This window comes from Falco biarmicus, chromosome 3 (assembly GCF_023638135.1).
Source record: "Falco biarmicus isolate bFalBia1 chromosome 3, bFalBia1.pri, whole genome shotgun sequence".
NCBI classification, from domain to species: Eukaryota; Metazoa; Chordata; class Aves; order Falconiformes; family Falconidae; genus Falco; species Falco biarmicus.
Genome location: NC_079290.1, coordinates 15,777,351 through 15,794,353, shown reverse-complemented (window position 1 = coordinate 15,794,353; position 17,003 = coordinate 15,777,351). Strand labels below are relative to the sequence as shown.

Genomic DNA, 17,003 nt, shown 5'->3' with positions numbered 1-17,003 from the left:
CAGTCATGGCTTTCTGGGTCATGTATATTAAAGAATGATTATTAGGGATAAGAATTCCTTTTTGAACAGCAAAAGGGTAACGCTGCTCTAAACCATACAGCCAGTTAATCCTCATGGTTTACGTGTTGGTGTGCGCTATTTCCTCCCTATTTCACCATTTTTTGAATCGCTACAACTTGCTTAAGAGAGGGGCAGTTTTCTTGTGTAGTCACGATCACAACCACACTGCCATCCCTGCCCGGACGGGGAAGCACTGGGTCCCCCAAAGCAGAAGCACTCACCTTCTTGCCAGCCAGCCCAGAGCATTTCTGGCTGCTGGGTTGAACTTTGAGATGCAAGGTTTGCATGAACCATGACAACTGAAAAGTCTCTGGCCTGGCACCTGTCCGAACATCAGAGGACAGCCAAATGCAACGCACACAGCTCAGTGCAAGAAGCAGCCAGCTAACATCGTTGCCGCTGCTCCCAACCCAAGCCGGCCGTAAGCAGCACTCGTGGTGCACAGGACGCAGCACCAAACCGCGGCTTCCTCCTGAAGGCAACCGCTCCGGCTCACTGCCGCTTGGCTTCGACCTGGCCATTGCTGGAGATCGCGCCGCTTGGCACGAGGGCTGTTACACCACTCGCTGGATCCGTCCCCTCCGTCCCCTGGTCCCAGAGGATCTCCTGTGCCCAGCCTGACACCCCCGCGCTCCTGGCAGACACGCGTGAAGCGCCCTCGGCACCTGCCGGCTGGGGCGGCCTCACGGCCCCGTGCGCTGAGGGAAACTGAGGCGGCGGCTCCGGCCACAAGGCCGAAGCGGGGCTCGACGGCGGCTCCCCCGGCTGCCCGCGCTGGCTCTGCCCGCGGCCGGACAGACGCCCGGTGCTGCGAGCTGCGGGCCGGGAGGGCGCCGGGCTGCCCCGGAGGCAGTGAGCACCCACCGCCGGCCCCGCGGGGCTGCGCCTCCACGGCCCTACGGAGGGGTCAGGGGGGAGCCCTACCCCGGCCCCACATGCCGCCGGCTGCCCCCAAGTCTCCCCTCAGCCCTGCTCCCTCAGGCGACCGCCACCTCCCTCAGCGCCCACCCCCAGCTCCCCTCGGGCGGCGCCCTCAGGTGCCCCGCCCCGGCCCCCCTCAGCCGCCGAGGCAGGCGGGCTCCCGCCGCCCCGCTCCCGCCGCCCCGCTCCCGCCGCCCCGCTCCCGCCGCCCCGCTCCCGCCGCCCCGCTCCCGCCGCCGCCCCCTCACCTGGCGGCGGGCAGCCCGCGGGCGCAGCCTGGCCTTCCGGGTTGCCGGGCGGCGGCGTCACGGCCGCAGGTTGGCTGCCGGCGGCGGGCGCGGTGCCGCATCGCTATAAAAGGAAGCGGCGCGGGGGGAGGGAGAGGCGGCCCCGGCTCCGGCACCGCGCCCGGCCCCGCTCCCCCCCTACCCCTCGCCCGGAGCGGCGGGCAGCCCCCGCGGGGCAGGTGGCGCTGGGTGGGGTGTCCCTGCCCTCTGCAGCCGCGGGGGGACGCCCGTGTGGCCGGGGAGCAGGTGGGAGCCTTCAGCCCCCCACCCGGGTCGGGGGGCCCGTGGCCAGGGCCCGCGGGGCGCGGCCGGACCCTTCGTGAGGGGCCAGCGATGTCCCCGGCACCGGGGCAGCCTCGGGCAGGCCGAAGCATGCGGCAAGGCAAGGCAGGGCAGAGCCCGAGTGAAGCTTTGGAGAAGCGGGAAGGTGCCAGCGACACCCAGGAGCACTCAGCAGGCTTCAAACGGTGTTATGCACCAAACCCAGCGGCCTGGGGGCTGCAGGTGCTGCCGGAGCATGGCCTGGGGACGATGGGGCTGCCAGCGGCTTCAAATAGAAGTGCCGCCCCCAGCATGGCCCTTCAGCGTGTGGGGTGGGCCTGGGTCCTGCGTGGGGCTGCTGCCAGGGACTGTTCCGGCCGGGCAGCAGCACCTCTGTGCGTATAGCCAAATGGTCCCGCGCACCAGGTCGTGGGCATGACCCCTGCGTGCACAGCTGGTGCCTTCTGCTCCTTCAGAGGCCCTGGCTCCCTGGCCTGCCAGCTAAACCACCTCAGCCAGACAGCCCTCACCTTGAAGACCCACCCTCCCAAACTAAAGAAAAAACTTCATCAAAGCTGAATTTTAGCTTCACACCCCAACAGCTCCTTCAACCTCTGGAGCTGGCGCCCACACGCTGGAGCCGCTGTACCATCCCTGAGGCACCTTGCTCGGTTTCTCCCCCATCATGTGCTGATGACCGACAGCATCTTGGTTGAGTAGCAGCGAGGGTCCCTGCGGGACACAGCCTCCCCATCCCTGCCTGCCCAGCAGGAAGCTCTCCCTCCAGCAACAGATGCTGTTGCTCCCCTGCAGCATCAATCCTGTTCAGGAAGGGATGGGGATTAGGTGGGGGTAGCATGTCTTAAGGTATTTTCTCTAAGTGGCATTTTGCTGCCCGGCTTTACCGTCGGTCACTGGAGTGGGGGCTGTGGTGCTTCAGCTTACCCTGCAGCCCCACGCCATGGCACAGGCCTTGCTGTGGTGACTACAAGTCCTGTCTTCGGCTCAAAGCAGATGGAGATGCGGGCAGCAGTGAGGCCAGGGCACTGAGATGTCACGTAGGCAATGGGACCCCTGTGCAGGGTGTGTGTGCTGCCTTTTGTATTCCACCAGGCAAGCCGCTAAAGCTGTGGATCGTGGGCAGACCAGGTGCCTGCTACACTTAGACACAATGACCCCCGGCAGGTCCCGATCTAAATAAACATTACCAGGGGCCACATTTTGCATGAAAAAAATCCAGGCAGAGCACTGCCATGGATGGGTGAGAGGAACAAAATCCTCCTCTCAAAGTTTTTTTTTTTTAAGTAGAAGGGGTTTTCCACCCTCACATTTAATATTTTAATTATTTCAACTTCTCCTGCATCCCAGCAGGGAAGGGATAACAGAAGGAGCTTTTCTGCTGGACCTGGCTGCATCCCACTCATAGACAGACCTGGTGAGAATGCAGGTGCCAAGTCAAAGGATGATCCTGAGCAAAATCCATCCCTAAGAAAGGCGTGGTCCAAGTAGGTAGCGGGGGTGCCAGAACCGCGTGTGAGGTGGACTGGGGCCCTGCATGGGGCTACTGCCAGGGACTGCTCTGGCCAGGCAGTAGCACCTCCTTGCTTACAGCAAAATGCTCCCACACACTGGATCTTGGGCATGACCCCTGCCTGCACATCTGGTGCCTTCTGCTCCTTCAGTGGACCCAGCTATTTGCATAGTGCTGACCAGATGGTCTGACTGCTCCACTGCCTTCCTTCCCCCATTATCGTTTGCTAAGATCTTGCTGCTTCTTGTGGCCAAGGGTCTTCATATCACTTTAGTTTCTGCATCACCTTGAGCTCCAGAGTGAATATATGGCCCACCTATAGGCAGTGCTCACTGGGGAGCCACTGACTGCTTATGATTGATCTTCGCATCAATGATGAAGTCTTTCATACTCTTTCAAAGGTGTCCGAGCTGTGGTTTGTGTTGTCCCCATCCCCTGCTGTTCTCACACCTCCACCTTGTAGTACAGGTTGAGTTTAGATTTGCTCCCTTACAAATCTTCTGCAGAGTAAGTCCCCATCTTCCAGCGTCACTTAGTGTAAGTTCACTTTGCGTGAAGCTCTGTGCTCCTCGCTTTCTAGATGTCAAGCTGCTAAACTTCCCTTTTAGGCAGGCCAGCAGCTCTGTGCACCCTATCGAGGCAGGTTTAGCATTTGTCCTCCTGTTTCTTTCTGCAGAGGTTGGCCCTGTTCTTGTAGGGAGGATAGAGACTGAGGAAACTCTCGGATCACAAATTTGCCCTTCAGCCCCATGCTTCTATCCACAGAGGTCAGAACTACTGCAATGATCCTGGAGTTGTTCCACAAGGCTTTTTTTCCAGCTCCTGGGTGGGTTTCCACACAACAGTCTCAGCTGCAACAAGAGCACGGGGCTGGCTGCAGCTCACTTACTGCGAAGCTACCTGGGGCTCTTGCTTTCCTGCCTAGAGTTCCTGCAGTAGAGCTATGGTTCTGAATTCAAAATCTACAGTGAATAAAGGGAAGGCTAGGGCATGTGGCTGTGTAGGTCTAATGCCATGAATGGGATGGCTTGCAGTACAGACAGGTGATTACAGGCAGTATTCACCTTTACTAACTTGAAAAAAATGTCTGCTTTTGTCTTTGAAGCAGTGTGTGGCTACTGGTGTCACCAGGTCACTAAGGAAGTCTGCAAGCTCCAACGGAAAACCACTGCAAAACCCCTGCTTAACGAACAGACAGCTGCTGACCTCTTCTGTGCACGTTCAGCTCAAGAGGTAGCTTGTCTGTCTTCAGTCTGAAGTTCAGGAGCATGTTACAATCCTTTCCGATAATATTTAAATAAAAATAAAAAACTTACTTAAGAACTGCAGCTCAGAAGCGTGTTGAGGCTTACTACCATGGCAGGGATGTGGGAGCAGGGAAAGATGAAAAACATTACTGAACTAGAGAGCAGCTTCAGACAAGCTATTGCACGCTACTCAGTACTCTTGTAAGTTTGCAGGCAGCTGTAGTAAGTTACTCCTGGAATATTCCTCAGGGAAGAGAGTAAGGAAATTAATTAGTTACCAAAAAACCAAGCCTAATGCTATTGCACTGAACTAAAGTAAGGTAAATACAATGAAACAACCTCTAATGCAGCCATTCTATAGTCATCTAGTTTGAGCATTCAAGGGCGATTCATCTACACAATGTGTCTGTGAGAAAAATCAGATTTCTAAATTTTGTGTGGTAACTGAAGCACAAGAAACATCTTCAAGTCGGGGGGGGGGGGGGGGGGGGGGGGGCAGGAAAGTAGTCCTGTGCGGGAATGAACTTAGCCCCACACCACCTTTCAGCAAAAAGCAACAAGCACAAGAGAGTGGATGTTTCTGAGCAGGCACTGTAAGAATCAAGACAACATTGCTAAGAACTGCAGAGCAGTTTTAACACTGAAATTCCAGGTAGGCTTAAAGCTGGACTTTGAAGAATGTTCAAAACATTCTTCAGGTGGTACAGCAAACAACCGATCAGCTTCTCCTCTGTTCTGACATGGTTAGCAGATGTGACAGGCAGCTGTCACAAATTGTTTGTCCCCTGCCCCCACCATTATAAAAAGAGACTAGAGCAGACATCCGCCTCACTGCAGACAGGAGGATCTGTTCTGTACTTTGCAGAGGAACAAGGCAAAGCCTGTACCGTGACACACTATCGTTTTTAGTGTTACCCAAACAGCAGCTGATGAGAACTAGTCAAGACTCGCAGGTTTTGTGCATGCGGCAGCACAGGGTGCGCACATGTGTGTGTAAGCTTAAGTACGAGTTGACAAACAGCACTTAGCTTATCTCAAGAAGAAACTTGAGCACTCTCTCAGCAGATGACTGAGCTGTAAATCATGTTATGTATAGCCCCCCAAAGTATCGTTAAAACAACTTGAAATAGTTAGTTTGCATTAGATAAGAAAATTTTTGGCTTGCAGCTATATAGATGAAAACATCTTACAGTCCTGTGTGCATTCTGTATCCATCTGAAAAGCCTCCAGCTGTGTTATACAAGAGCTAAAGTGTCTCATAAAAGCACCCCCCAACAGCCTTAAACTCAAGAAGGCTAAGTTGAGAAGCTGTCTGCAAGAATTTAAGGTCTGAAGCTGAACTTTATGTACTTAGGGACATTTGCTCCTCTGTCATATTCTGGTTTCTTGGCACAGGAGGGTTACTGGTCTAGGCTGTGAGTGGCATGAAACTGTGCAATAGGTAAGCGTGTGGGAAGGCTGGTTGTTGTTGATGCTCAGGTGAACCGTCACAGAGAACTACAAAGCCTGGGGAGGGGGAAGCATCTGAAAACAATTACATGATATTTAGAGGGTTGGAGCGTTTGGGTTTTTGTTGGGCAGAAGGGAGCTGTTTCTGAGCTTCACTAATTGGTGTTTAAGTTTGATACCACTTTCACTGGTCTTGATTACCAATCAGTCTTCTGTTTATAAGCTTTAAGTTTGCCAAGAAAAGGGCAAGCAGACTAAAACTTTGAACAAGGGTGTTCTTTGGGCACACGTTTGTCTTGGTCTCTTCTGCTCCAAACAGCATGTGATACACCCACCTCAGTTTTGACTTGCAAAAGGAAATCAGTATGCCACTGAAGAACAAGTAATACAAGTAGGACAGAGAAATGGGGATATTAGAATCAATGGATCCCTGAATGCTGTTACTTGAAACACTGTGACAAAGCAGAAAATGAGGAAGAGCAGAATATTCAACCAGACTCTTTTCCCTGCCCCATGTCCTTATTTCACACACCCCTCACCCCAAACGTTTAGTCCGTGTAAATTTAAAAGCCCAAAACTAACCAGGCAGAATATCCCACAACAAACCCAGGCTATGGGTTTGCAATTCAGTATTCAAGAAGCTATCTTATCACAGTGGTCTCCTGAGCCCTGCGCTGTTGCAGTTACTGTTTTTGATACAAACCAGATCTGATAAACTTCACACTCCAGCTTTTCCTCTGGCTAAAGGATGTTCTGATTGCTTTCCAGCAATTTCAAGTGACTTGTTCTTTTTGGAGCAGTTTTGATAGTGAATGGGTCTTAAATGAGAAACTTGCAAGAACCGACTCGGGGAGGGGGAAGAATAACCTCAGCAAGGTGGGTCAGAACTGAAATTCTAAGCAATAAAGTCACTGCATCCAGGAGAAGTTAGTACTGCTTAAGTCGCACCGAGAGCTGCCGTTGTGTTTGGCAATCCTGCCCACGGACAGAGGAAGGCCGCGAAGGGGACAGAGGGCTGTGCAGAGCGGTTCTTTCCAACCCAAAGGGCCAGCTGTAGAAAACAAGACACACCGGGCTGGCTTTGCATAGAGGCTACTGAAGCCAGAGAGAAAGGAATCGAAACTCATGGACAAGATAAGTGTTTTGATGCTAACTTTAGTAAGTAAAGTATTCCAGATAAAGGTAATTGCATCCATATTTAACAGCTGTTAAGAGTTACACACATTTACTTGCATTATATAAGGGGTGCTTTATATTCAAGAGAAAACATTTCAAGTGTTTTAGTTCTACCTGTTTGGAATCCAGACTTTCTCCCTAAAAGATATTCCAGTTGACAAAAGGGCCTTGTTCAGATATCTGGGATCAACTGAATACATTTATTTAAAAGCAATTTTAAATATTAAAAAAGTAGAAATTAACACATACAGTACTCAAAAACTGTCACATTAAATACATGTGAATAGACAAGTGTACTGATGTTTTACCTTAACATTCAATGAGAAGTCAAGATTTTAACTAGTGGCATGATCAGATCTGGTTTCTGTACACGTTGATGTACTATGTAATAAAAAAATAAATAGCAACTGTTGTTCAACAGTAAATAAGACATCATCTGCAAAGCATACTTCCCCCTCTGGGGGCACCTTCCCCTGCCCCTCCCCCCCAACCCTTTATCAGCTAGTTTTCCATAAAGATTTAGACTTTCCAAATACTATGTCATATACAAAATTGCAGACAGTGGCTCATTGAGTTCAAATATAATACTGTACTTAAACTCAATCAATATCATACACTTTCAGATTTCTTATGACCCACAATAAGCCAGAATAAACAGAACTATTGTTCCCGAGGGAACTAATTTAATTTTATAAAATGCATATGTATACTATTTTAAAGAGTGTAGAAAAGAATAGACATTTGACTCTACATAATTTTACATGCCTAGGGTTTTCTTTATATGATTTGCTTTTATCAGCTTATTTCAAGATCACTTAAAAATACAATTGACCACAGAAGTGAATAGGTTTTGTTCTTTAATGCAACTTAAAACATTGTAGTAATGGATAAAATGGAATGCTAAATAAATGCTAAACCTGATATCCATTCCTTAAAAAACAGAATAAAGTCTGAAATACTGGAGCTGGTAATACTGAAGATTAGATGCCAGCAGGCTTTGAATAAACTTTTGTTATAAATGATAAAACCATTAAAAGTTGATAAATGTTTTGCATTTTTTCCATGTGGGGTTTAGACTGGTATTTGTTTCTATATTAACCACAAACAGAATTAAATATTCACTGACTACAGTCTTGTAAAGCCGAATTAAAAATGAAAGCCCTCAGAAAGGCTGAGATGTGCTTTTATGAAATGAAAAAAAAAAATCTCTCCATGCAGCCAAGACAATCTGCTTTGAAACAGCAGTACTAGGTACTGAAGCCAAAATAACATTTAAAGCAAGTAATACAAAACTACATATGAAAGTCATGGAACCTGCTACAGACAAACCATGAGAAAAACACAACTGCATTATGTTTCAGAAGTTTAAAAATTATGTTGAAAGTCACATAGGAAATGAAAGTTTCCAGTAATACATTTAAGTGTTTTCTGGCAATGCAACTTTATACACCAACTTTCAAGAAACCTCAGGTCAAATGCAGCCTTCCAGTGATTTTCTTAGAAATTAGTTTTATAACTGTATGTCTGTTATTTGGTGCTTTGAATTAAGACTACTACAGTTACAGTTTAGTGAACTCTACTTAAACCAGCCTGATGCTTGTGATCAGAGTTCTGTCATTAACAGCCTGATCAAATGCATGAGAAATCATCTTAACTTCCACTTTTTGGAGCAATTAAAAATAATTTAAAAATTTTTCCTTACATCACCACTGAAGGAATTTTATTTTAGGTACCTAACTTTTAGCAAGGTTGAAGACAGAGGAAAAAAACCCCCACAAAATCATTTTTCCAAGAGCCAATTTAACTATAAACAAAGACTGTTGCAAGCTCACATTAATCTGAATAGTAATTAAGTTAAAATGTTCTTTTCCTCAAATGTAGCTATATCACTACAGTACTACTTTGTACAAAGGCAGGTTTCAAGTAAGCGTCTAAATGCATGCATAATGTCAACAGTTAATATTTTCTAGAAGTCCTTGGTTACTAAGGATTCAGTGAAAGAAACCAGCAAATTTTACGTATATCTACTAAAGAACAATATGACTAGTTTTCATTAAAATAAGTTTTCGAATGAAATAATTTTTTAACTTTTTATAGTGAGGTAATATCACAGGGGAACTGCAATCACAGTTTGGCATAGGTCCACATAATATAAACATGAAATGCTGTATGCACGCCATAAAACATTATTGTCATCTGTAAAGTCAGTGAATATTTGTCTTCATAATTACACTTAACTGAGCACTATATTAAATAAATACCGAAGTGGGTTTCATAGCTGTAAACGCATACACTTATAAACTGCAGACTGATTTTTAAATTGTCCAAAACCATTCACCCATTCTAACTTTCTGCTAATTGTATATTGAGAATACCAAGTTATTAGGAACAGTCATTTCTGTACAGTTACATGGTTGACGGAGACCATCTATGTTTGGAAAGCTGGCAGTTCATACGTATTTTTAACAGCATAGACAGAGATGTAAGTGCTAGATGCCGAGGATGGCTTCAACAAACCCAATAAGGCGTGCCAGGTTCCAAGGCTACCATAATACTGGCAAAGGCAGAATAACACAGTATATTTACAATACATATAATTCAACCTCATGAGGTGAAACTTAAATGAATTCTTAATTTGTAACAGCAGCTATATATACAGTTGTGCACAGGATTACAGGGAGGCAGCAGCGTTCGCTTTTGCTAAAAAGCCCGTCTTGCATGAAGAATGTGCAATGCTCAAGTTTAGGATTTTTTGTTTGTTTTTACTAGTCTGACAGAATGTGCACAAAGGACACTGGAAAGACCCCTTTCCTCTCTGGCTGTCCTTCGATGTGGCCAATCTGCAACACAGGAGAAAAACGTACATATAGATTACACGTGTGTGTGTGTGTATGCACAGTTTGTAGACGGCATTTACTTCCCTCAAAAGCAGCAGATCCGTGTGGATCCTACAGAGCCCTTGCAAGTTCTTGGACGGTTTAAAGCAGACCTTGGGTAACATTTGAATTTGTGTAAAGGAACAAAATAAAACTGCAAAAACATAAGTAAGGCAAATTAAGCCAACTAAATCTAAAGAAAACAATCTTATTTGGAAACCTGCATATACCACTGAATTTCAAGATTCTCGCCAAACAGAAGACTGATTTTCTTTTGCCTGACAAACTAACTTTCAGCAACAAGACAGGTATCTCTGAAAACCATTCATCTTAGTTAACTGAATAAACCCTAAACATCTCACTCACTCAAGGGAAACGTCTGCTACAGTTGTGAAGTTACTTAGGATAATCTCCACATTTCACTTAAAGTGATAAAAGCCCTGCTATTTTCTCATTGAATTAGTATGACTCCTAATGATTTATGTGCATACCACTGTTTATAACAAGTCATAATATTGTCTGATTAGGTATCCTTCACGTACAGCTTCTCACATGTTTTGCATAATAATAACAACTTATAAAGAAATGGCCAAGGAACCCCTAAAAAAATTAGGAATAATGGCACCTTTTGTATGAACTTTACATGCTTAAAACACATAATTACAAACAACTGTCAAACTGACAGCACTGGAGTAGCAGTCTTGTCTGACCACATAATGCTCTCCTCATCCTGCTACAGCGCTGATCACCACTTTCAGAATAATAGTGTGCCTCCTTCCTCTTCCACAAGCTAACAAAATGGGAAGGGGAAGCATACAGGGCTGGCCATTTCCTCTTGCAGAGCCAAATTTTTGAAGCACATGAGTCAACAGCCCTCGTTTCCCTTCTCAGAAATACTCAGACTGGAACACTTCATGGAACTTTTAGGCATGTACCCAAGGATCTTAAAAAGCCACTTTACAAAACAGATTCAGCAACTAATGCAACTATGATCAGGGACTGGACGATACAGTTAATGCAGCAGCTTTTCACTGGGCATTGCTCTTTTGACACCATCTTTTCAGTTGAAAATCTTCCACACTTAAATGAGGAGTGAGAAGAAACCATGTAGCTAGAACCAAAACAGCAAAGGTTGCCCTGCGCTTGGATTAGGAAATCATAGGCAGCATTGTGATAAGAATTTGTTTTAATCAAAATGAAACCTGTCTCATTTTCCCCAGTAAAAATTCTTAGGAAGGGAAGTATGATGCAGCAGGGCTTTGGAGGCAAGAAGTAGTGTGTCAACGGATGGCTGGAGCCTTCAAGCGGGGTTGGGAAAAACCTGGTGTTAGGACTCAAGAACTAAAGACAATACGCAGTCCAGAGTGGTGGTGGTGGGGGGGGAGTATGATACAAACCAATGGCATGGGACGGAAGAAGGGAAAGACAGTGTTAACTACCTCTCATATAAAGAGGAAAGCCATCAGCTTACAGCCCCAATTAGAAAGTTTTTCAGATTTCCAGCAACCCCTGTAGGTATAACTTCACATTTCTGGTGAACTAAAGATAATTACATCTCTCATTTTTCATGAAGGGTGTAAGCATGCTAAACGGAGTAAAAATCACCACTCACCACTTCTTCATTTAATGAAAGGTTAGTGTGCATTACAAAGAGTGACACATGTAAATACATGTTGTTATGAGCCAGTAATAAAGCCAAACCTAGTCAGGAAGGTTTCTGGCAGACTCTAAGGAAGAGCCAGACCCCACCTACCTACCAGAGAAAGGGGGTCTTCTCTAACACGGGTTTAAGAGCTGGATGTTAGCTCAGGCAAAACCCTCCCCAAAACAAAATCCCTCCCCAAAACGAAAAAAATAAAAACCCACCACCCAGAAACCAAGTAACCACCACCACCACCCCCCCACCACCCCAATTTGGAATAAGAGGCTTTCCTTTAAAAGGAAAAGATACATACCCACCACTCTTGGTCCTCTTCACCAGTTACAATAATTACTTCTCCTTCAACAAACGTGAGCTCATCATCATTATCTGCCTGACAGTCATAAATGGTCTTCACTCGCCTAACTTTGTTTTTCCCCTAAAAACAGAATGAAGTTTTAGATGAGGGACATGAGGAACAGTGAAAACAGATCTGATACTCATTTTGCCTTTTAGTTACGTTTTATTTTACAAGAAGGTGAAGACTATCAAATTGCTTTCCCTGCAGTCAGGGGCATAAAATCAAAAATCTCCTTCAAGGATATTAAGGAAAAAAAAAAATGCCTACACAGATGTAGGTTTTCTTTTTCCCAAGATTCAGAACTCCCAAGGGACTTTAACGTGTAGCGCACAGCTTAGGTTACCTATGTTGTTTAAACTTCCTTTACCAGTGGAAGCAGCTTTACATTGTTCCAGTCCACAAACACCCTCTTTCTCCTTTAATACACGCTTCATTTAAAAAGCCACCATGAACAGAAAATGAAAGCCAGTCTCCTCTGAATGTTACAAGAGAGGTAAGGGCTGAGGAAAATGCTGCTTTGAAATCCCAGTATTCCTTACAGTTTTGGTTTTGGATCTAGTGGAAATCCTTTGATTTCAGATCTCCTTACAGGACTTGAAATTATTTTTTGTGTGATTTTTTTCATCCAAAATGTTAGCAATTTCTTACTAGAAGAATCTTAATTTCAGATGGCTATTTTCAGTACTATTTTGTGATGATAATTCACAACAGATATCCTCTACTGTTCTGAGTCCAAATATTTTCTAGGTCATACCTTGCTGCATACTGCTAATTCATATGAAAAAGCCTGAGCCGTGGACTCCTCCCCAAACATATGTTTCTTACGGCAAGGAAAATGCTTTAAATTATTTCCAAAGAGGGTAAGGAAGCAATATTCACAGCAAAACACTCCTGCTAACTTTATATTCCTGTATTTTCATACACACACTTCTTCCAAAACTACAGGTCCTTCTTTGAACAGAAGCAGTCGGTAGCAAGAATGCAAAAAAACAAGAAAGGCACAAGGAGATGAGAAGCAGAAGGGCCATGAAGGAAAAGTCAGCAGGCTGAGAGGAATTTGAGCCAAAAGTAACTTCACAGAGGAAATTTCCTAGGGAGCCTTCTCTTTGCTATTACCCTACCCACTTGAAACTCCTCCATGTTTTGGCAAAAAAAAAATTCCCTGCAGATCAACAACTGAACAGACACAGCAAAGAGCACTGATACTAAACGCATGGTACATAAAAATAACAATTACAGATGCATCTAAGGGACAAAGCAGTTAACAACTGAAGTCTAAAAATCCCCTATACTCAAGGCAAATGAACAGAAATACCTGAAGTGAAGTTCATATGAGATCAAAGGGGTTTTTTTGCTGCAAGGGTTTGCTGCAGCAAGAAGTTACTTCAAATAATGCTTTCTCTTTTTAAACAAATTTATCTAATTTGAGCAAGAATCTCAGCTATCACTGGGGACTGGAATTCAATATGAATGGGTATTTGGGGACAGCCTCAGCTTTCAACTCCAGAGAACCTTTACAAACTAAGAGCACTTCCAGTCAATTCTCCAGTCATGAAGGGAAGCAACTACTTCGGCCAGATAAAAATTGTCTCATTCAATAAAGACTAAATAAAGTTAAATTCCTCTATACTTAGATAACTGTATGCAACTCAGCTGGTAAGAACACATGAAAAACTACAGCCATTGCTCCTGTTCCTTCAGATTCGTACCACTGATGACATTTTCATATTCTATTCCTTTCACTTCAGAGAGTGGTAAAAAGCCGAATTCAGGACTGAGGTGTATTTAATCTTGGGAAAGTTTAAAGAAGGATACCTCTAAAGAGAGCATATATTTTCCAGAACACAGTTTGGGGCACTGGTGTGTAAAGAAATAGAAGCAATTCCAGAAATGTAATTTGTAACTATATAACAAATACCCTCTGCCGCGCCGCCCCCAACTCCTTGTATCCAATATTACTACATATTAAGAAGAGACTTTTATGCTTAAGACTGACTAATAATCAGCTGCTGTGGTCATGAATAATCCCTCCGTACTCTTATTTATGTTCAACACTTTTTTTGTTTAAAAAGTATTTTGTCTCCTTTATAGAAAACACTCACACACACACACACACAAAAGAACACTCAAGCTCTCTGTGTGACTTTAGAAGCACTCGGAGCAAGTTTCATTTCTCTAAAAATACCCTTTTGAGTCCTTATACATTAACAGCATTAATAATTTTTAACCTAAGAATTCTGAGCAATTGATTTGCTAAAACTTCCAATTAAAAACATTGCGCTCATCTATTTAGTGGCTAAATAGCCACACCCAAGAGTGAAGCACCCACAAGTACCAGTGTCTGCTCTCAGGGGTCTTACTGTTGCACTGTGATGCAGCACTTCACCAGTTTCTGCGGAAAGGATGTAGCCAGAGGATGAAAATGCAGGCAAGATACATTTAAGAGGAATTCTTGCACATTATTACTTGAGCAAGAAAGACTGCAGTGAACAAGAAGAGATAAGTGTGCATGCCATGACGTGTCTGTAGAAAACTGGAAAGTAATTATCACAGATATATATCATACCACTGCAAAACAGTGGAACTATTTAATTTACTGCACATGTGAAAATGGCTGAATTTGAAGGATACCGATTTTTCCCTCAATTTTTCTGTGTAAAGGAGGGTGAGAGCTTAAAGAAAACAAAACAAAACCCCAACCAAACAACTAATCCACTATTTGTTTTCTTTCCTTCTAAATAAAGTGAGAAATAGCTGAGATTAAGCAGGCATATGATGCTGGACATTTTATTAAAAAGTACATAAGTCAACAAACTGTAGTTGCAGCCACCTTTTGACCAGATCCCTCCACTATTTTATGTAACCTCCAGAACACTCAGGAAGCCCAAGCAACAACCCTGCCGTTCTCTGTCCAGGTAGGAGTTTACAGGCAACTCCAGGACAGAGTAATGGCTCCAGAGAAAGAGTGTCCTCAGACAAACAGAAAGGAGACTCTCTGCTTTCACTACAAGAATGGAAGTCTTATTTACTTCTAAATAAGTGCCCTGCATAGCCAATCTGACAAGCAAAACCATCTCATTTTTGATGTATTCTTAATGGTGAAAATCTTAAGAGAGCTCTGGAGTTTCACAAAATTATTTCAATATGCATATGCATGAAGAATCCTCCGTTGGACAGAAACTGCACTGGTTAGCAAGATGAACAAGACGAATTGGGGTTTGAACAAGGAGACTTGGAATCGAGTTATAGTTCCAACTCTGCTACTACACACCATCCAGTAACATCAGTTTTGCCACTTCAGCAATATGTATGTGAACCTTTGTTAACCACTTAAGTACGCTGACATTAAATACTCACGACAGGAGCATTTACTAGTCTGTCACAGTTGACTTCAATTTTTTTATCTCACAACAGGTGCTAACAACCCTTCTTAAAGATTACAGAAGTCAAATATATAAATATTCTAGTAATCTAAGGCATACAAAGCAGTGAGCAAAGACAACAGAGAAAACCACCAATTAACTCAGAATTACAACTGGCACAGATAAAAATGTCTGAGCTCCCTAATAAATCTAAACAGGCTGTCATGCTCCCAAGGCTATCGTTTTACATTACTAGTATTTGTTCCAGCGTGCAAGAGGCCTTGTAAATGCCCACCATTTGCTGAAGCTGCTTAGGAGCACAAGGAGAGCCCCATCCTAGCCCATAACATTATGTTGCTTTGTGTACATAGCACAAGGGTGGGTTGTTGGTTTTTTGGTGGTTTTTTTTTTTTTTTTGGTTTGGGTTTTTTTTTTGTTTGTTTGGTTGGTTTTTTGGTTGGGTTTTTTTTTTTTTTGCACAGATAGTTCTGCAGTACCTTCAAAACTGCCCATGGGTACTTTCAGCTAGCTGGCATAATACCTACCATATTTATTTTCCTGGGAAGTGGCACAGGGGTTTCTGGCAGGGTATGTGTTATGTCATTAGACTCTTCAGATGCTTGCTTTTGGACGGTGTCTCTAGCTTGTACATTTGGAGAAAGATCCAAGGAGTGAGATTTTTGATTTGCCTCTGAGGACTGAGGCTTAGGTGATGCTTCTCCACCTTGAGTTTTACTCAGCAGCTCTCCTAGCTGAGGTTTTGGAGGAAGGTCCTTCATTTGCGGCTTTGGAGGTAAGTCTCCAAGTTGTGGTTTTGGTGGCAAGTCTCCTAGCTGAGGCTTTGGGGGTAGTTCTCCAGGCTTTGGAGGTAAATCTCCCACTTGAGGTTTCTGAGTTAATTCCAGAGGCAGAGGCTTTGGGGGCAAGTCTCCAGGTTGTGGTTTCTGTGGTATATCGATGGACAATGAGGGCTTCTGAAAGATTTCCGTGTGCTGATGGGATTTATCTATTGAAAGATGATGACTGGTTTCTATTTTTCTTAGTGCCACTAAAACACAAAAGCATAAGAATAGTTTTTCACAATCTCATTTTAGTATTAAAGGACTTGGGCACATATCAAAACCGTAATTGTGTAAATGACCACATGTTCACCGAGCCCCAAGAACTGCCAATACGTCCTCCTAGTCTATGAAAAATGCTAAATAATACGACTTTATGTAACCCTCTTTCACTGAGGTCTCATTTCATTGCTCCTCCTGGAGGCCAAAAGTGCTTAATCTAACAGCTACTAGGTGTCAATTTATGGATCGACTAATTAAAACGAAATATAGAGATTAGCTACTTAAAATGATGTAAAGTGATTGCTTTTTGGACCTAAAATAAAAAATATCAAATATAAGACATATTTTGCAACCCACTCATGTAACTGCAATGAAAATTCTCTGAAATGACAATTATTCATATATACAGTTAAACTCCATATTAAAAAAACCCCCGAGTTTCAGGATTAGTATCTGTAAAGTCTCAAAGAGAGTGAGTGAATATATATGTTTATACAGTGTATAAAACCCTGTATTATAGACATTCAAACTAAACCTAATCCAACAGTATTATAAAAATTTACAATTTAGTAAACATGAGAAGTTTTAAAATGTGTATTTCACAGATTTTTATGGAAGAAAATTGAATATATCTTTTCAAGTGCTTTTTTCTCTGTGTCATGTATTGATTCTACTGCCAAGTTCCGAAAGAAAACTTGACAGAAATCTGCCTTAAAAACAAAACCATAAGAACGCAACAAAAACCCCACAAAACCCTAAACCAAACCACCCT

General features: G+C 44.0%; 2 protein-coding genes across 16 annotated transcripts in view; both read right to left on the bottom strand.

Annotated features, from left to right (window-relative positions):
• The window catches only part of CYRIB (CYFIP related Rac1 interactor B), a 98,865-nt gene extending 97,538 nt beyond the window's left edge, over nt 1-1,327 (bottom strand). For 4 of the 8 annotated variants that reach the window (XM_056333886.1, XM_056333888.1, XM_056333887.1 and 1 more), the window contains exon 1: nt 1,230-1,327. The gene's annotated coding sequence lies outside the window, so the exon portion shown is untranslated. The remainder of the gene's footprint in view (nt 1-1,229) is intronic. The other 4 variants (XM_056333884.1, XM_056333885.1, XM_056333891.1 and 1 more) reach the window with 3 other exon arrangements.
• Nucleotides 1,328-6,895: 5,568 nt separating this feature from the next.
• The window catches only part of ASAP1 (ArfGAP with SH3 domain, ankyrin repeat and PH domain 1), a 161,957-nt gene continuing 151,849 nt past the window's right edge, over nt 6,896-17,003 (bottom strand). For all 8 annotated transcript variants that reach the window (XM_056330385.1, XM_056330388.1, XM_056330387.1 and 5 more), the window contains 3 exons: nt 15,716-16,218; nt 11,764-11,886; nt 6,896-9,772 (listed from right to left, as the gene is read on the bottom strand). In XM_056330385.1, the coding sequence (XP_056186360.1) occupies nt 9,698-9,772; nt 11,764-11,886; nt 15,716-16,218 (701 nt within the window). In that variant the 3' untranslated portion in view covers nt 6,896-9,697. The remainder of the gene's footprint in view (nt 9,773-11,763; nt 11,887-15,715; nt 16,219-17,003) is intronic.